This window comes from Pinus tabuliformis, chromosome 9, assembly GCF_031772625.1.
Source record: "Pinus tabuliformis cultivar Carrire ecotype Pingquan chromosome 9, CPIR1, whole genome shotgun sequence".
NCBI lineage: Eukaryota > Viridiplantae > Streptophyta > Pinopsida > Pinales > Pinaceae > Pinus > Pinus tabuliformis.
The window spans coordinates 1,891,132,085-1,891,154,019 of NC_142307.1; the positions used below are offsets into that span (position 1 = coordinate 1,891,132,085).

The 21,935-nt window shown below is 35.3% G+C and overlaps 1 protein-coding gene across 1 annotated transcript; it reads right to left on the reverse strand.

The window, feature by feature from the left end:
- Positions 1-5,350: 5,350 nt before the first annotated feature.
- LOC149156497 (galactinol synthase 4-like) lies at positions 5,351-7,301 on the reverse strand. Its single transcript, XM_089444310.1, has 4 exons — positions 6,865-7,301; positions 6,437-6,757; positions 6,213-6,347; positions 5,351-6,099 (listed from the first exon to the last, which is right to left on the reverse strand). The coding sequence occupies exons 1-4, from the start codon at positions 7,192-7,194 to the stop codon at positions 5,848-5,850; spliced, it is 1,038 nt and encodes a 345-aa protein (XP_089300436.1). The 5' UTR covers positions 7,195-7,301; the 3' UTR covers positions 5,351-5,847.
- Positions 7,302-21,935: the final 14,634 nt, after the last annotated feature.

The following is a 21,935-nucleotide window of genomic DNA, read 5'->3' on the forward strand; positions in this document are numbered from 1 at the left end:
AAATCAAAGTGGGCTGCGTATCAAGGTTTTGAGAACTGACAGAGGAGGTGAGTATATTTCCAAAGAATTTTTACGTTTTTGCAGAGAAAATGGAATTCATAAGCAATTTACAGCAAGGTACACCCCGCAGCAAAATGGAGTTGCTGAAAGGAAAAACAGAACAATCATGGATATGGCGAGGAGCATGTTGAAGGCAAAGCATTTGCCAAATGATTATTGGGCTGAAGCTGTACACTGTGCAGTATATATTTTAAATAGATGTCCTACAAAAGCAGTGATGAACAAAGTGCCAGAAGAAGCATGGAGTGGAAGAAAGCAAGGGGTCACCCACATGAAAGTTTTTGGTTGTGTGGCTTATGCACACATTCCAGATCAGCTAAGGAAGAAATTGGACAGCAAAGGGGAGAAATGTATTTTCATTGGATACAGTGAAGAATCCAAAGCTTACAGATTATATATTCCATCCACCAAGAAGTTTTTTGTGAGCAGAGATGTTCAATTTATTGAAGAGGAAGCTTGGGATGGAAGCATAGAGAAAACAGTTAATGTTAAAAACTGTTTGTCTCATGATGATGATGATGAAGAGTTGGCTGAAACACATCCCCAAACAGCAGCACCAACAACAGAACAGCAAGAGACACCCTTGAGGAGAAATGAAAGTGCTTCTCCAAGCACACCACAAGGAGGAAATTCAAGTGCATCTACAAGCACTTGCACACCGAATGAAAGAGGTAAGAAATTCAGAAGTTTAAGTGATATTTATGATGAAGGAATGAATTCCCTGTTTGCTTTGTATTGTAATGTTGATGACCCTATTCATTTCGAAGATGCAATTAAAGATAAGAAATGGATAGAAGCTATGGATGAGGAGATGAATGCCATAGAAAGAAATAAGACATGGGATTTAGTTGATCTACCAAAAGGTAAAGAAGTCATTGGAGTTAAATGGGTCTACAAGACCAAGAGTAATGCTGAAGGCAAGATAGAAAGGCATAAGGCAAGACTTGTTGTCAAGGGATACAAGCAGCAATATGGGAGAGATTATGAGGAGACTTTTGCACCAGTTGCAAGAATGGAAACAGTAAGAACAGTGCTGTCCATAGCAGCACAAAACAAATGGAAAGTTTACCAAATGGACGTGAAGTCAGCATTCTTGAATGGAGTATTAAAGGAAGAGGTCTACATTGAGCAACCTCTAGGCTATGAGAAGAAAGGCCAAGAGCACAAAGTCTGCAGATTGAAGAAAGCTCTTTATGGGCTGAAGCAAGCACCAAGAGCGTGGTACAGTAGGATAGATTCCTATCTACTGGAGAACGGATTTGAGAAGTGTGAGGGAGAACCCACTGTTTACATCAAAGAAAAAGACTGTAAAATTTTAATTGTTGTGTTATATGTTGATGATGTGATTTTTACAGGAAATGATGACTACCTCATTGAAAATTTCAAATCAGTTATGAAAGAAGAATTTGAGATGACTGACATGGGTTTGCTGAGATACTTCTTAGGAATAGAAGTAGATCAAAATAAAAATGGAATTTTTATTTCACAGGCAAAATATGTAAATGAAGTGTTGAGCAGATTTAACATGCAGGACAGCAAGGCAGCAATCACTCCCACAGTGATGGGATTGAAACTCAGCAAAGAGGACAGCAACAAAGATTTTGACCCTAGTGTGTACAAGAGCATAGTTGGCAGCCTCATGTATTTGACTGCAACTAGGCCAGACATAATGTATGCTGTTAGTTTAATTTCCAGATTCATGGAGAAGCCAAAAGAAACACATTGGCAGGCAGCAAAGAGAATTCTGAGGTATGTTAAAGGTACAAAAAGGTATGGCATATTTTATACTGTTTCAGAATGTTCAGATTTAATTGGATACACAGATAGTGATTGGGCTGGAAGTGTAGATGACCGGAAAAGCACATCTGGTTACATTTTTCACATAGGTTCAGGAGCCATTTCATGGGCTTCGAAGAAACAACCAATTGTGGCATTATCTACAGCAGAAGCAGAGTATGTGGCAGCTACAGCAGCAGCATGTCAAGCGGTTTGGATGAGGAGAATGTTGAGAAGTCTATGCCAGGAGCAGGCAACAGCAACAGTTATTTTTTGTGACAATAGTTCAGCTATTGCATTATCCAAGAACTCTGTATTCCACAAGAGAACAAAACACATAGACACAAAGTTTCACTACATCAGAGAATTGGTGAACAATGGAGAAATCATTTTACAACATTGCAGGACTCAGGAACAGGTTGCAGATATTCTAACAAAGCCATTGGATCAGAAAAGTTTTGAGTTTTTAAGAAAACTTCTGGGTATGACTGATAACCCAGCAGTTGAAATTAAAAGGGGAGTGTTGGAATATTAATTCCAACTGCTGTGCAGCAACAGCTGTTTTACTTTATTCATTTGTCCTTATCCGGCGCCCCACATTTTTTCCCCGATCTGTTAAAATCACCGCTATTACCATCTTTTCACTCTTTAATTAATTTTGTGTTGCCTGAATGAAGAAGATCAGATTCAGCGCCACATCGTTACTTTACAGCAACCATATTAATGAGCAGACGGCTGAAAGAGATAAGAACCAGCCTCGAGCCGTAACAGCATTTATCAGTCTTGGGTTTCAGCACAACCGACTCAAGAAATACAGCAAGAAATCAAATCTGTTAATTATGAGCAGCAGATATTTCATCAGCAAGTTAAGGCGGTGAAGACCCTTTCCCGCACTATAAATAGAAACAGAAACAGAAGTAGAAAATATATATGAGAAATATAGAGAGCGGATGAGAGCACGCAGCAGCGTGAAGAAAATATTTCCAGAACAGTGAAATGCACAGAAGTGCAGATTTAAAATTCTGAACAGTGGAAACAGAGGATTTTTCCACTGTATTCTGTTTGGAATAACCAGAAATTCCCGACAGGATTCCACCGACTGTCTTTATTATTTACCTAAACTAGCCGACTCCTGCGGATTCCCCGACGACTACCATTGATGACTCGCCAGCATATCAACGCGACGTGATTAACATCTTAACAATTTGAAGAGGTTCTTTACAACTTTTCTTGGCGAGGATTTAGGGTAGCAGGCTCGAAAAGGATAAAAAGAATGTCTTAATTATAATGCCATAATTACTACAAAATAAAATCCATGGTTTTGTTTTTCCTGTTTTTTTTCTTTCTTCAAGGCCCTGAAGTCACATAGTTTTGCTGTTGGTTGTAGAGATTTTGAGCCATGATGGTGTTTCCTATTGCCCCTTGCATCTTATAGGGAACTACTTTTCCATCGAAACTCAACCACTCGATATTCGGCACGCGCGATTGAAACCTCAGAGACAAAGCTACAAGGTAACCTACAGGGGCTCTATTGATTATATCTACAATCAAGCATTTTTATTTTTATTTTTTAATTCCCTTTGCCGATTCTACATCTCAAAACCACGTGATAATAACAGTAATGAGAGAGACGAATGGGACAGTAAAACTGTCATCTGAAAACTGGAATAAATAAAAAACAGGAAAATACCTGAGAGAAAATGATAACAGTAGCCAACTCCAGAGCAGATGACTCCAGATTTGACGACCTTTTTTTGAACTAAAGCAACCAGTGTTTTGTATATTTTTTTTGCACATGGCCGTTGAAAATAGGTAGCGCACAAACAACTCCGCATACGAGAATACATAGACAACAAAATGGATGAATGGCGTGAGTCGTTAAAAAAAAAAAAGACTGCATGTGTACTTCGCAGCCAAATTCACGTAAACGACTGTAAAAAAATCACCTTGTTTAAAAACAAAACATAGGTCTCAATATGTAAAATCACTATATTAATAGGTATTAAATTCTGTTACACGAACCGTTTTCTAAGGTGGGAAACTTGTTCTAGTTATTCCCGCACTCCAAGAAGCTTTGGAACTGTATGAGAACGTTCTCTTTTCTGTGGGAGCTGCAATGGGAGCTTGGGAAAGTTCCTAGAGCTTTGAAAACTGTTTTTTTTGGAGTTCGTGTGTTCCGTGGGGTTGGGGAATACAAAGCACGTAGACAAATATGTTGAACTGCCCACAAAACATGAGGCTTTGTTGAAACCTTCGCAGGAAGAAAGGCCAAAGACATCCTTAACATCGATATCCTTAATTGAGAAAATAGAGCAATCTCTTGATGGGTTAAGGAAGCGTGTGACACCTCAATGTAAGGGTGATATCTGAGATGTCACGGGGATGAGTATTTATTTTTTTGTTTATGTATATGTATCGCAAAAGATTGTGTGCATATTGTATGTGGCAGTGAATGCTTAACCATTAGAGCTCTTTACTTTTTCTCATAAGAATAACTAGAAAAACATAGGTAAAATTGTTCCTTTGTTTTTTAAGGCACATTGTTTCAAACATTGGCCATGTGTAGAAAACTAATAATGAACTTGAAATTTTACACCCATAGAATGTATTTATATATAAGAGAGATTATATATTTAAATTGATTTTAATATTTAAATATTTTGATTTAATATTAATTTTGATTATTATATGAATATATATTTTATATTTTTTTATTATATAATATTACCGTTCTCCATTAATATTTCCTGTAAATTTTGGGGTAACTTCTAACCGTTCCGACACCCAGAAGCGTAATCAAAGTTTTTTCGAAAGCGTATACGAAGCTCGTACCATCTCAATCTCTAACACATCCCGGTGATCAAACCTGCTGAAATAGTTTTGAAAGTTCGTACCATGGTTTTTATTGTAACCTATCAAAAGCTCGTACCATATTTTTCAATGCAGTTAACATATTGGATTCGAACAATGTAAAATAAAAATCACTGCAACAATGTTTTTATTGCCCTGGTCTAAAGGTAAAATACACTAAATGCTCATGCCTGAAAATCTATAGCCCTCAATACAGCAATCCACCGGCCATAGGGGAAACTCATTATATTTAAAATGGCCTCCACCCAAGAAACGTAGGTTGACTTATGGCCTTGGATTTAGCTACGCGGGTGGTAGTGACGGGCCCACACAAAACATTTCCAAAATCTAACGTTGAACTTTGTTCCGGACCATAAATTTCTCCGTACGGACCAAACAAATAGCCCCTCGCCATCGCTAAACGTCACTTGACAGCAACATAATATCGTTATGCTTCTTTAAATCACCAACTAATTGATTACATTGAAGTCAAGTCGTGAACACTAGGGCGCACCAACTAATACAAATAGCCTCTTGGATATTTTTCAGGACGAAAAAAAGCTATATTGCATTTATATCAGAAATATAAAAGAGAATATTATATCAATTCAGCAAGAGAATATTATATCAATTCAGCTGTTCTTCATATATATGACTTAACATATAAGAATGGAAAAATTGAACTTCTTCATATATATGACTTAAAATATAAGAGTGGAAAAATTGAACTAGAAAGAGCTATAGCCAAAACTGGAAAACAGAAACTGTTCCACATATATGAGCCCACACATATGAGCAGCGGCTAAACACCAAAAAAGCTCCCAATAAGAATCGACAGCATCTGAACAGACCTATCATGTGAAACCAAGAACATACAGCCATTAAAGAGCTGAAACTAGAGTGGGCACGCAGGCCATAGAAACTTGATAGCAGCGATAAGAAACGGATCCTAACAAACTGCTCCCCGCAACAGGAAAGATGAAAACAAATATTGATTGGATCAAATAGCCACTTGTATATTTACAACTATTCATTGAATCACTTTACATTAACATCTTCATTCTCACTAGATACACTATTATTATAAAGTATCTTCAACGTCTCCGCGGGTGGATTATAATATACCCACAGTGCATAAACTTTTAGCAAATTGGAAATCTCTTAAGCTGCAGGCGGAGCAGGCATCAACTTGGGGGACGTTGGCATGGCAGAAAGAAATGAATCGTTAGCCACTTGGTGCAGATCCTTTGATTTTCCGTCCGACTCTGAAATTGGATCTGGAATCGTGTTGCATGATCCCGAGTGATCGAGAGAAGGGTCATTGTATATGTCCCACCATTTGTAGACCAACATCTTTATATCTCCCCTCTCCATATTTTCCTCCTTCCCACTGAACCTCCACGGCTTCGATCCCTACACATCCACATAACCATTCATGGTTAGAAGAGCGATCTATCTCATATTTTACATGATATTGCTTGTATCTAATGCATTTGCACAAACTTTGGCTAAAAACAGAAGCTTACAGCTGCACAATAGTGAACAACTTTGACAGTGTCCAAGTCCACATTTTGGGGATGTCGCCATAGCATGGCCAGAACCAGATTGTACACCAAGGGGATGGGCTTGTATATCTTCTCAAAAAACATGTTCAAAAAATCCTACAAAACGTTTACCACAATTAGTCAAAATCAGATCTAATGAACCAAAAAAGAATGTCATCGTCTTAGAATCATTAACAGATTCAGACCTGTTCTGCGAAGGGCGTTGGCACAGTCTTCATGAGAGTTTCTAAAAGGCATTTGAAGGTCAGGTGATTGGGCTCAAACACGAACATTCCAGCGTTGAAGTATGGAGAACGCGGCTTCCCTAATTCCATGGGCCATGACACCTTCTCTGGGCACTGTTGGCAGTATCCGATCTTGTACTGCGGAGTGTGGCTCCATGTCTTCTCACAGAAGCAGTCCATAACCGCATAGAAATATCCATCTCGCATGTCAAATAGATTGTCGATGTTGTCAAAGACCTGGATGTCTGCATCCAGATATACCATCTTGCTGTACTCTTCAAACTGCTCCACACCCAAAACAAGTTTCTCAGTAACTATGTGCACGTGTTTAGGAAAGATAGTATTGCTAAAATCTATCCATTTATCGAGAGATGCAGAAGAAAAATTACCTCCCAAATACGGAGTTTAGAGTAATTGAGGACATAGTAAGCCATTGCGAATTGCACTTGATTCTCGGGGGGATGGATGGGTTGAATCTCGCGAACAATACAACCCTGTCTTTGCAGTTGCAGGCGATGATCTTCTGGAACATCGGGCAAAACAGCAACGACAAGAGGATAAGCGCTCTTCACCTTCCTCAAACCCTTTGCAAGTCCAACAACACCTTTCACGTAGTCGCCGGATCCAGCCAAGAAAGTCACATACGCTCTACACATCTTCTTGGCTGCCGTTCCCCTTTCCCTGAAGAGCTGATCTGCAGGAGGAAATTCTGGATTCATTGTGAGAAGAAGAGAGGATGCTGAAAGTCAAGAATCTCTTGTAAAGAAGAAGGGCCAATTTGCAGAATACCAGTACACGAATGTTGTTGGTATGTTTGGGCAGTCAGGGAGCATGCCTTTATAGGCCCGGGCGACTGTAAGAGATAAAATGTGTTTAAAACAATAATATCCAATATATTGTAGCAAATAGAAAATTGACACGATATTATTACGTGTCGATTCCTCCGGAGTCCGCGGTATATGATCAATTCAACTATGTGGAATTGGAAAAGGTAAGTCATGATCGTTGGAAGATAGATTGGAAAAGTCCATAGTGTTGAAATGGTTGGAAGGGACGGAAAGTTCGGAACAAGTTGAGAGGTAATCATCCGTGGACCGCGACACACGCAAAGAGACATAACCGTTCCTGGACGTTTAGGAGGGCAACGGTCGGTCGAATGAGATCTTTGAGTTGGGTGAGCGAGCACAATTGTCGTTAATTTCTAATTTTATAAAGACGAAACAGCTACTTAATCTGCTTGCCGGACTTCTAATTTTTTAGAGACGAAACTGCTACTTAATCTGCTTGCCCGACACAATATTCGCAAAGCATTTACTCCGCTGTCAATATTTCAGTGGACGTGACCTTCCCTTTTAAACGCGTAACTAACGGCGTTAATGTAACAGCTCGGCTCGGTTCTGCTCTTCTCGGTGTGAACTCAGTGGGGGACGTAAGTCAATTTGCTTGCACGCATTATAAAGCCATCCGAGTATTGTTTAACGTAGAATAGCAAAGTGTCGTGTGGGTCACCCACGTTCCTTGAGTTAGTTACGCAACGAACGGGCAGTTTAGTCGGTGATATTAAAAAACAGAGTTGACAAAAATGGGTTCATAATTAGGTGTGTTCCAATTTCCAATACAATATTAATAACACCTAAAGGTTAAAGTATGCCATGCGGAATATTCCTCTAGCAGGGAACATGCCACCATGGTTCAAGGTTTGAATATAAATCTAGGAACATGACTAGTTAATTGGATTGTAAAATTGTAATTTCAATTTTATATATAGATTTAACTATTCATTTTTATATATAGATGTAATATTTTTTTCATAAATCTTATTTTCGATTTAACTTTTCATTCTTATATATAAATTTAATGTTGTTTTTTCCTTAAATTTTCTATTATCAATTAGAATGATATTTATATGTTATATAGCTAAGAAGTACCCTAGATTGCTTTAGCTTGCCGATTTGGAAACTTATCAAAGGTAGACTTTGAAGCAGCAAATGTATACCAAATACCTAATAAAACATAGCCAATATAATGCCTTAGATGTGTTTATATATAAAAAAAAAACATAAAATCCATCAAGTTGCAATGAAACAAAACAATTACCATCAACTGTGCAGTGGTAGAAACAACAACGTCCATATGATCAAATCCCTTGTGCACAAGGAGCAAGATTGGTTGAGGGAGGAGGATTAAAGTTGTGAGATTCCTCCATCCTAAGAAGGAGCTCATCACCATTCTCTTTGCATTCAAACAATACTTTTCCTAATAGTTTCTTTGAGACACCCATACAAATCAATAGTAAGTATAAGTTGCTACATTGTCTTCCCAAATCCATATCAGAGCTCCAATTCAGGGATTCAATGAGAGATGGATGTCAACACCTTGGAATCAAACACGTATCTATCTGAAGTAGCATGTGTTTCTACACACGCTTGAGCATTGATAGGGCCATCAAAGCCCCAATACCTTGTCGGGTGGAGAGTGCTCTTTGACATGCCTGATAAAAAGATTTTATAGATTAAACATTGCTAAAAATCTTTAATTTATTATACAAAATTATAATTTATTAATTATATAATTTAAAGGATAATTAATTACAATTTTAATTACGTCTTTTACAATTTTAATTAATTTTTAATCAAACAAATCAAAAAAATATATATTTGTATGGAGAGAGGTTCTATAACCCTATAAACAATGTTGTCCTATAATATTATATTTAACATTAATAAAATAATATTTATATTAACAAATTAAAACATAGTAATAACAAAAAGAATCAATGTTGGCTATAAATAAAATATTTTAATTTCCACTTTAATTTTACAATCACTTTATATAGAAAGCTAGAGTAATTGAAAGAAAAAGGAAAAAAATAAAATAAAAAATTAGTATAAGATAGATATGCAATTTATCGACAATTTCATATGAAATTGGTAGATGACATGTAAAAATACTATTATTAATATTATATAATGTGTAATTTATTTATGTTCCACTCACATGTAATATTTAAAATAAAATTATATTAATAAGAAAAAAAGTAATGACAATTATAAATAAAATATTTTAATGTCCATATTAAATAACATCATTTTATATAGAGAAAAATAAAGTAATTTAAATTAAAATAATTCTTATATTCTTACTTCCCATTATAAGAGAGATGTATAGTTTATTACATTTTTATATGAAATTGGTATATAACATTTAATAAAAGTTAATAACAAAAAAATGTTTAATGTGAATCTTAAATTAAATATTTTAATATACATATTAAATAAAAATATTTTAACATCTAATATATAGATAAGATATATATCTTAGTTTATTAATATTTTTTTTTAATTCAAATTATAAAGGAGATTTGTAATTCTTTTGGAGTTGACATATAATATAGAGAGAAAAATATAAGAGGTATGTATAAACATTTAGATATGAATAATGCTGATTATAAGTAAAATATATCAATATTTTAATGTTTATATATATATATATATATGAAAAAAATTATAGTTAAAACATTTTATTAGTGTCTTGCTCAAAATCAACATAGATTTTTAAAGGTGTAAATTTTTCTTCAAATTTTACACTCAAAAAAAAAATTATATATTAAAATATTTGATCCCTCTCAACACTAGGAAATTTAAAATTAAAATAAATATATATCAATATTAAAAAATTGTTAAAAATCTAATGTTCAAAAATTATATATATATGTGTGTGTTATTTTTATCAATGTTAAAATAATGTGAACATTTTTCATTTAGGCATATGCATTAGAGTGATTTTATAAATATGTAATTTTTAAAGATGTTGTTTTATTTATTTCTAAAGTGTTTTCTTTATTTATGTGGATGAAGTTATTATATTTTTTTACATTTAGGTTTGTTAAAGAGTTGTAAAACTCAGTGAGAAATATATTAAAATTTTGATGGTGTAAGAGATAAAGAAGATTTTGAGGTTATTTATTTATATATTATGAAAATATTTAATATAAATTTGTGATGGATAAATAATAATTTGTAATATATGGGGTGAAAGCATGGAGTTGGATTACATTTTGTTGGAAAAAGAGGCATATTTAGGTGGAAAAAATATGGCTCAAAGTCATTTAAGCACTCGATTGAATTTTTAAAAACTAGCTCGATTGCGTTCTTTGGGCACTTAAAAAGTAGCTCGATCAAGGATTAAAAATAAATCCTTGACCAATCTTTCACATCCTAAAGATGAACCACCATTGGTGGTTCGAAACGTTGATAAAAAAAGAAACCTAATGCGATGTATTCGGAAGATAATCTACACAATCTTTATCGCTCGATCGAACCATTTTTTTTATTAAATACTCTGCATGTGGTTTGCACTCGCCATTTGCATAGACCACAAGACATTTGAGAGCCCGATCAAGAGTGTTTACGTAGATTGACCGAGAGCATTGGAGCTTGACCGAGCAATTGAAGCATGGAGCTTTCAAATGAGTCTCACCAACGACCCTAACAACATCTCAAAGGCTCAAATGAAGGTAGGTATTTTATCTTTTTATCTTTTTTAGCTAATTTTTTTTGCAAAATTAAACAAATTAATTAAAAAAAAACCATTCAAAACCATGAAAACCACAAAAAAACCTTTCAAAAGAACTTATAAAATCACAAAACCAACCTAAAAATCCATAAAAGAAAAACCCTTGAAAACAACTTAGAAAACCACAAAAACAACCTAGAAAACCACAAAAAATAATAAAAAAAACCGTTCAAAACAACCTAGAAAATGCTTTGAAACCACCAAAAAGTTGTAATTTAGGCTTTAATTTGTTTTCTTACTTGCAATGTTTTGTTTGTAAGTCAGCATAGAAGATTTATATTACTAAATAAATAGAGAGTACCAAAGTGGCAACTGGTTTGTTAGGTTGGAAACTAGACTATCATTAGAAGTATATTGTCTTAATCCCACTCTTGTCTAGAAAGGCTATTCGACTTTTATGTTTATAATACCTCTTAAAAAACTCAAAAAACTAACCTTTCTTAACATTAATTTTCATAGGTTTTCCAATCGAAAAGTCTTGACAACTATAATCTACAAATATGGACTTAATAAAAAAACTACTATCTTGCCTAATTACGCATGTAACTATATGGACTATAGACCTAGTGACTGTCACAACAAACATAAGTAGGGTAGCCACGTTCTCAGACCTCATTTTAGAGGGGTTTAAGCTTCCATTGGACCTGCATCAGGTACCTCTGCTGGAGCCACCGCTAGAGCCTCTAGATGTAGTTGGCTGGAAGATTGCACCACTACCCTCCTAAGCTTTGTTTTTCCTCAAGCAGGTAGGTTCCCATTTCAATTTTCCCAACATAATTTCAACATTATGGATGTAATTTATATAATTGAGAACATAGTGTTCATGTCTCTAATGCAGCCATCCTGCACTTTTTCTTTCTTCATTAGCCCCTTCAGGACTATTTCAATTCCACTTAGGCGTTGGTTAATTGCCTTTAGCAGAATTTCGGTCACCAAATTCCCTTTCGCCCTTTCCTTTGTTGCCTCCACTTGCATCTTGCCTACCAAATTATTTAAATGCCATGCAGTCTCTAGGGTTTTATGATACAAGTCCAAGTTTCACCAGTATTGATAATCCACTCCAATTCTTCCTCAATTTTGTTATCTGGGATGGCCCTTCACACTTCGATCTCCCATACCTCCATAATCTCTTTTCCTTTCTGCGAAATTGTGGCATGATAGGTGTCAAATGTTACCCTGTCCATTGTCTCCTTACGCATCCGCTTGTTGTAGCTCACCTCTTGTATTTCTGCTCTGGGTCTGCTAGCATATCTAGACTTACCCATTATATGCTTTGAAACCTTGCTAGACCTCATTGTTATTACTATCATAACCTCTCTAATCCACCACCTCTCAACTCCTAGGCTTAGGTCGAGTATGTCATTTCCCAGGCCCCAATTGAAAGCCTATATCACTGACTTGCCTCATCTAACCAACGTTTTTTGTAATTTCCCTTGCCATTTTCAGTTCCTCTTATCAATCGACGATAATACTATTACTTCGTGTGTGCGTGTGGTCACTCTCCCCTTCATTCGTGCTTCTTAGTGGGTTTTAAAGGATAATAATCACCATTAGCCTACTCCTGTATGCCACCTCTATTGATATCGTACCTACCCACATCGTGAGCACCTCCTTCTCATTTAAGAGCCAATTTTCATGATGAATCATGGTGGAGGAGATCCCAAATTCGCCAACTTTTTCATCACCCTATCCATGTAGTGAATACATGTGGAAACTCTCCCATCTCGATTAAAACTTGTCTTTCGACTATTAAGTCTTATTCATTTGGATAGTAAGTGGGCCTCTTTCAGAAATCGGGCCCACCTCTGTGTTGTCTTCATCACTTGGTGTCATGAAGCTATCTCTTTCCACCAACTTTCAACATTCTTCCTTTAACTAGCCCTCTTTGAGATCCTCCCACACCACGTCTATCAACATTTGTATACTTTCTACCCCTTTATTTTCCAACTTGTCTGCCAACGCATTTGTTGACCTTCAAACGAGGGTGAATTTCACTGTTATCAAGGCCTCCAGGTGGTGTTGTATACTTTGTATCAATTGTGCCAAGCACTAGTTCCTCATTACCTTACCTATTTGTGTGCCATATAGAAGCCTTTGTGTTGCTTGGATAACTAATGACGAGTCTCCTTTGACAGTGGTGTTTACAATTCCCTCACTAGCCAACAACTCCAGCCCTTGCTCCAAGGCATAGAATTATGCTACATTGTTTGAGGCATGGCCCAAATTAATGAAAAACACTTTATGCATTTGGCCCTTCCAGTCCCATATAGCTCCTCCTGCCCCTGCTCTGCTAGGGGTCCCTTTTGATGCCCCATCCAAATTCATCTTGAGAAAGCCTTGGGGGGCAGGGGGCAACCAAATCACTGAGCCCAACTGGATTTGGAGATATTTGGATTGATGCACCTGCATACTCAGGTATTCCAGCTCTAGATAACTTAAAATTATTGCTTCTTGAGGACGTGGTTGTTCCTATGAAGGTTTGGGCCCTCTACTAATTATTGTTTCCTTTAACTGGCACCTAACTTCTTCCACTAGGCAATCTACAAGGAGCTTATTTCAGGAAATATTCATCTATTATGTTCCTTCCACACTAACCAAAGGATAAATCTTGGTCCCAGGCCCTTGGTAAGGTTCACCACCTCATTTTTGTATAATACACTCACCATTTCCTTATTGTTTCATGTATATTATCCCTGATTCGATCTATTTGCCTCATGATAAAGGTCATCCAATCCCATAATATAATCATGTATTTGCAGATATTTAACAAATGATTTAGATTTTCCTCTATGTTCTCACAACGATGACACCATGAGGCTCCAATATATCATCTCTTAAGTAGATTATCCTAGGTTAGAACTTTCTGGTACAACACTAGCCAAAGGAAAATTTTAATTTTTGGCCAATGTGCTGATGCCCATAATTTTTTCCAATCTGGGTCATATGTCCTGATTCATCCATCACTAAGCTATAATATTTCTTCCTTAAGATTAAATTCTCCTCCTTTTTTCCCCATATTAATTGATCCCTATCCTCATTAAATAAGATATTTCCCTTAATTCCTCTGCTAACCCATGAACCACCTGGTCAGCTTGGTTTGGCTCTTGAAATATGGTTAAGTTCCACCTTCTCCACTTATTTCTTTCCATCCCCTGTTCCCATAATTGATGAAATTCTTTGTAGCCTTGATTCTCCATAAATAATTGGATGGGGCACTATTCATCCATGTTTAATCTAGGTTGTTGTTGCCAAACATCATCCCAAAATACAGTTGCCCATCAATTTCTGTTCTCCCAAAAATAATATTGTTGTATTATTTCTCGATTAATCTAGGCCAAATTCTATATTTTTGATGCTTGAATTGAGCCTAACCAACAAACAAGGTTGTTCATGGACCCGTTAGGGGCATACTTTTCTTTCCAAATCTTTTCCTATGTTGTTGACCCCCCTTTAGCCACCTCCACCATATTTTTTCCCCACTCGCTTTGTTAATTATCTATGAATCCTAAAGACTAAGGCCTTCCACACCTTTCGGTTTACAAATTGTGTTCTAGGCCATCAACACCCATTTCTTTTTATGCTCTACTTTGCACCAAAGAAAATTTCTCTTAATTTCTCTGATCTTTTGTAGAATCCCTTTAGGAGTTGGGAGTATAGATAGCATGTAACTTGGGATTGCTTGCAAAACAGCTTTGGTCAGAACATGGCAACATGCCAGGTTCAGAGCCCTGATGGTCCATCATTTTACCTATCCTCTAGGCTTGAGGTAACATTTTCCCAGTTAAATTTCTTCCATGCTTGAACCATTAGAGGGATCCCAAGATATTTGGAGGGGAGATTTTTCCTCTAGAATCCTAAGATAAAGTCAAATTTCTCTGTATAGCAATGCGTGTATTAAATAAAAATATCATGGATTTGGAATGGTATTCTTCCATACCTGAAGTTGATGCAAAGGTGTTCAGGATGAGTTTAAAAGAGTGGGTCTCCTTCACTATGGGGATACCATGCAGCATGGTATCATCAGCACATTGTTGATGTGTTGTAGCTTGACCCCCTTCATGTAATTGGAGAATACGAATCTCCCCCTCCCTATTAGTTGTAGATATTTCTCACCCTAGGCCTTCCATCATTATAACAAACAGGACTGGTGACACAGGATCACCTAACCTAATTCCCCTAGAAGGGAAGACAGGTTTTGTCAGAGCCCAGTATAACAAGATTGAGAAAATGGGGGATGAGACAAAAGCCATTATCCAAGTGATCCAATGATCATCGAATCGAAAAGCCTGTAACATTGCCTCCATATATTCGCAACTGATCTGTCATACACCTTCGAAAGATCCAACTGTACTATCATTCTTTTCTTCCTCTAGCTCTCCAAAGAGTGGACACTCTCATGTGCATGAATCACGTTATTCAGGATTTTCCTGCCCTCCACAAACCCAAACTCTTCTTTTGAGAACAAAGATAGAAGTACCATTTTCATCCTACTGGATGCCACTTTTGATATGATATTATACAACACATTATAGAGAGCCATCAACCTAAATTTCTCAGGGGTACTTGCCTTGTCATCCTTCAGCATAAGAGAGATAGATGTATATTTTAGGGCCTTCAATATTGTAGCATAATTATGAGAATCTGCTACCACCTTAAATACATCAACCTTGACTATTTCCCAACAACCTTTGAAGAATTCAATTGTAAAATCATCCAGACCTTGGGATTTACCATTTGGCATCCCGTTTATTGCCTAGGCCACCTCTACCATGGAGAGAGGCTTATTTAAATTGTTGGTATGTTCTTCCGTTATTGACTTTGGAATGTGCTTTACCATATTCTGAATGTTTTCCGTCCTATCTATCTGAGGCTCCTCTGAAATCTTTGGGAAATGTTGAACCGATACCTGTTCAATATCCTGATGTGCTTCGTATTATTTCCCCCTATCATCCTTAATCCTAATGATTCGATTGGATTTTATATGTTGAATTGTTGATCGATGAAATAATTTAGTGTTCTTCTCTCCTTCTCTAAGGCATAGAAGTCGAGATTTTTTCCTCCATAAAATTTCTTCCTATCTCCACCTTTCCTCCCATACCTTCAAAAGATCTATCTCCTCTCTTTTCATTTCCTTTGAATAGCCTTCCTCCCTCAGTGTTCTTTGTAATTATTCCATCTTCAATTCCAAGTCTCTTTTTGCATGAAATATGTTACCAAATTCCATCTTATTGCACCATTTTAATTTATATTTAATATATATTAACTAGAGCTATACTATATACATATTATAGCCCCTGATTGGGATTAGGTCCTCCAACCATTTTTTGATATTTTCCATAAAAGAGGGACAATATATCTAGAATCGATAAAATATAATCGATATATTTTTAGGTGTACCCAATATAGCAAGTATTAATATCACCAACCAGTGATCTGATACTCCATAGGGGAGGAGATTGGCTTCCATATCTAGCCCTATAATCAACAAATCCTCCAAAATTAAGAATCTAACGTTAACACAACTTGATGTTCCCCTTCACATTTATTACTCCCAATGAAGCTTCCATTGGTTGTGTCCATATCAATTAGACTAGCTTCATTAATGAACTTTTTAAAGGATTCAAAATCTCTGTGTATGCGCCTTCGACCTCCCTTATTTTCTGATAGGGAGGTTATGATGTTGAAGTGACCCCCTACAATCTAGGGGAGGTGAAATTTTATGTTTCTAAGCTACTTAATATCCTAAAGAAAATTAAGCTTCTCCTATATCTTTTGAGGGTCATAAACATTCATGAATACTAGCAACCTCAGGACCCCTATGACCTAGATTTCCAACGATAAGTAAGATCTAGTGGCTTCTGCATAAATGGGATTTAGAGCCTGAGGATTCCACCAAGTCACCAAACCACCTACATAACCTTGTGCTACTACCTCCAAGAAAGTAAATACCCTTCCTAATTTCCTATTTACCTCCATAATCTTCTCTATTGAACATTCCATTTCTTGAATGAAAGAAAGATTTATCTATTCCATTTTTACATTTTTCTTAAGAAATATTTATTTTTGAGGTGATTTATGCCTCTTACACTCCATGTTATAAATTTATTTTTTAACTACGAAAACTGGGTTGTGAGCTTAGCACTCTCATCTTACTTGAATTGATCAACATTTCTCCCAACTCCTCGAGAGCTACGTTGTTTTACTTTCTCCCTCTTTTTCGTTGGATGTTTTGAATGCTGATACTATTTGAGATCCTCACACCTTAAATCCCATCTCCCCTATGTATGCATGTGTGTGCTTCTGGCCTCGTAATTTAGCCTTTTCTCTCATCATGTATAGGTATTAGATCATATCCATCAGTTATGTTGGGATGACCTCTAATCCCTATTTCTAGATATTTTTCACCATAGTCTGAACTTCAATCCCTTCCCTTTCCACTATTTCCTGTAATTATGGGTCCTTTTTACCTACTTCACTTCAAGTCATCTTAGCATCTCCTTCAAAGTATTTAGACAGATCTAATATGTCCAAAATTTTCACAACATATTCTAATAGTCGTAACATTTCTTCCTCCTTACCCTCTACCTACTCCTCAATTTTATCTTATTCTTTCTTATGAGTCTTCAGATTTTATTTCACAAGACTCCAAAACTATTCCTCGAATCCATTATGCCTCCTTGATTCCTTTGTTGTTGTTTTGGTTAGCACGTCCCCTTGTGTTTAATCTCATGAAACCTTCAACATCCTTTTGTTCTTCTTCTTTCCCATGTTCCTCAGTTTTATTCAAAGGGAATTCCCGGATCAGGTGGGCATGTTCATGACAATGTCTACACCTAAAGGGAATCTACTTATAATCTATCTATCATAACCATATTTCATCCTTGAATTCCAGTTTGATTGCTTCAGGAAGTGCGCTTGAAACATCCATTTCCACATAATTTTTTTTGTATGATGTATATATTCCCTGTAGCCTCACATCTGATATCTTAATAAACTTTCTGAGCATGTCTCCTATGAGCTTTAGGGTTAAAGGAAACCAATAGTCAAGGGGTAATGAGTACAACCTGACCCAAGCTGGAACTCTTGTAAAAGTCTCATTTTCCAGAGTAAAGTTTTCCACCCATGTGCCAATGTATAAACCTGTTGATGCAAAGAAGTAGGGACCACCATCAAAGATATGGTATCTTTCCTCCATATTCATAAAGCTCGTAGGAAAAACCATTTAGACCCCAAATGCAACTCTCTCTCCCCGCGCGATTTCTAGTGATGTTTGATCTTGTCACATAATTCTTTTTATATGGGCTAGAGGCACATAAACGTACTGATAATAGCATATGATCACATGCGACCCATAAAGGCCTAAGTCTTGGGATATATGATTAATGTTGTAGGGATTACAATTGTTTTGGGCTTACATGACCCATTCTTAGTGGTCCCTTTTAAATTTTGTTGTTAATCTTCTTGATTCCTTGCAATACTTATGTCATCTTCTCTTCTTTGACCATTCTCGCCTTGAGTACTTGCTCCAACCACTCCTTGGCTATTACTTGATGCACCATCAGCTGAAAACTTAAAACCCACCTTGCATCCCTTCCCTTTGTCTATTACCACATTATGATAGGATGAAGCCCCGCTTCCCTCCCTCCTCTGAGCACCATCTGATTCAAATCCTAGTTACTCATGCATAGAAACCCTCGCTTTGGTTCACTCCCTATTTATGTAATGTTTTGACTAGTTTAGATTATTTGCAATGTTTAGTTTATTAAATGAATTTTTTATGATTTTGAATGGTAGATACATTTTTTCTAATTATTTTAGGCTTTAGAGTTTTTCTTTAGGAATTTTGTGAAACAAATTTAATATATATATATATATATATATATATATATATATATATATATATATATATATATATATATATATATATATATATATAGATATATATAATTCTTTTTGTTATTTAAAATGCATTTTAAATTTCTAACAAATTTGATAGAAAATATACTGTAAAATTCCAAAACATAAAACAAGGAAACTATAACCAATAAACAAGTAAATTAAGAGCTTGAGATTGACATGATGAATATGGTTGTTCATGGTGAACCTCTATTTATAAAATAAGAAATTTTATTTTATTTTATTAGTTTTATTTATTTATTTTTGTAAGCTTGGCAAGACTACATCTTCATCATGTCCAATATATCACCCCGATCGAGGCGGGGAATTGAAGTGGTGACTTCACATAAGGAGCTCCTTAACAAAGCACCTGATTACCATCTATGCAAGACCTCGTGGAATTATTATTTTAAATTTAAATTAACTTATATTTTAAGTATTTTTTAATAATAAATATAGTACGATTCTAGTTTTAAAAATAAAATATTAATCTTTAAAGTTAAAAATCTAAAAAATAATATATATATATATATATATATATATATATATATATATATATATATATATATATATATATATATATATATATATATATATATATATATATATATATATAACTATTATTTAACTATAACAACACAACTATATATTATACTTCTATATATAAAATATATATATATATATATATATATATATATAACTATTATTTAACTATAACAACACAACTATATATTATACTTCTATATATAAAATATAACATAACATAGTTTTATAACTATTTAACATAACATAAAATTATATATATATATATATATATATGATAGCATAGCATAGCATGTTACAACAACCATAAATATAGCTCATAATATAACTATATAATTATATATATTTAACTAAATTATAACTTAGTTATAACATCACATAGCTATATATTATAGTTCTATATATATTGTTTATAAAATAACATAGTTCTATAACTATTTAGTTCATAATATAAAGCTATTTAACAAAACATATAACTCTACAATTATTTAACATGTATAACATAACACACACATATAACATAGCATGTAACATAACTATAACTATTTCATAATTATGTAATTATATAATTATTTAAATATAAATATAAATATTTAAATATTATAAAGTTATAACATATTACATAGCTAGATATATTGTAATTCTATCTATATCATTTATAACATAACATAGTTCTATAACTATTTAACACACACACACACACACACACACACACACACACACATATATATAATCAAAAAATAGACTCTAAAGTTTAGGAATTCAGGCTAGATTATTCTGCTTGAGTTTAGAAATGGTTTTTTTGTCAACATTATTTCTAAGTCAACATTTTTTTCTTGGATTAGTTTATATTATTATATGTACTATATGTAATATACCGAGGCATCTCATATATGCACCCTACCTGCAGCCCATTGCAGTGTGAGGGTTTTTGTTATACATGGTAGGGCTTGTGATTGATCACATATCCCACACATAGTTCATGTTCCACTCATAAATCCTACCTCTGACGCCAATCATAGTGTTAAAGGTAGTATTTATGTCTCTGATGATGATTATGGGACCTTTAGTGGACCTTCTTCCACTATTTCAGGTACACCTCCATTTTTATATCCACTTTAAACTTTATGTGTTTATGTCTTCAAATTGTCTTTAATATTTAAATTGTCTTCAACTGATGTGTTTGAATTTAATGTATATGTTAATATGCTTCTAGTTTGTTAATTATATATGATAAAGCATGTTTATGATTTATAGGGCCTCAACAGGCTAAAGTTGTGGATCAAAATGCAACATTGTTCCCTCCATGGAATGATGCTACAACTCATATCACAGTGGAGGATGTTACAATCCATCATACGTTGGCCACACAAGAGAAATGACACATCCCTTACAATTCACCAACTCATCATAGTTTGTCTTTGATGTTGCATATCATCAATAGGTTGATTGATACACACCGGAGGTCAAGCCCACAAAGCCACCTCCTACATTCCATATAGTGGATTAAGAGGCATGAGGTTAGAGGCCAATATACTTGGGAGGTGGTGAAAGAGACCTCTAAGAACATTGATGTTCGTGGGGAGTTGTTCGATATCACTCTGGATCCCCCTACTAGATATAGAGGTTTGATTCCACTGAAATATTTTGGGAATGTTGATGTAGCCCCTTTTGTGTATGATATATTCATTGGAGCTTGGGGCCAATTCCCCCACCTTGACCGGATCGCCATTTTTTTTTCCAATCATTTATATGCATAGTTCGTGTTACATATGAGGCCAGGTTACAATGATGCCATATCTCATTATTATGGACCTAGATTGGGACGTACCTATGAGCATGAGGGGATCCTAGGGACCCTCAGAATGTACCACCACCTCTGAGATTCTTGCCACTACTTCTCAGAGCTTGGTATTACTGATAGAGCTAAAGGATTTGTTGCAACTCGATGGTGAGACCCAGGAGACTATTGCAGACAACATGAAAATGTCATTGGCCAGTGCACATGTTGCATTATATGGAGATATTACGATACCATCACCATTGCCTCGTGACCTGCTAGTACCCTTATATGATGTTGCATTTCTTTTGAGTTTATTCATTGACCATATTTTGACATATACATGTACGTATCGTGAGACTTGGAGGGTGCACAATCTGCTTGACAAATACTAGGTACATATATAAGAAAGCTTTTACATTTATTGTTAAATTATGTATAATTATTTATATTAATTTCTAGTTCGTATTAGATTTCATTTATATTAATAATTTCTTGATAACATGTAGACGCAACCCATCTACATGGATGAGCTTATGCAGTCATTTGAGGGGGTAGTTGATTAGCTAGACCATCCTCAACCAAAGCATGTTTCCATGGATTCTCCTCCACCTCCACCTCCACCTCATATGTTCACTAATGTGGAGGAGAATCATTATGTAAAAC

What these genes read in the sequence shown, in the direction of transcription:
- LOC149156497 (XM_089444310.1), bottom strand. Translation starts at nt 7,194, where the DNA reads ATGAATCCAGAATTTCCTCCTGCAGATCAGCTCTTCAGGGAAAGGGGA. An exon ending in CAACGCCCTTCGCAGAACAG is followed by an intron (nt 6,348 to 6,436) that starts GTCTGAATCTGT and finishes AACGTTTTGTAG; the next exon opens with GATTTTTTGAACATGTTTTT. An exon ending in TTGTTCACTATTGTGCAGCT is followed by an intron (nt 6,100 to 6,212) that starts GTAAGCTTCTGT and finishes GTGGATGTGTAG; the next exon opens with GGATCGAAGCCGTGGAGGTT.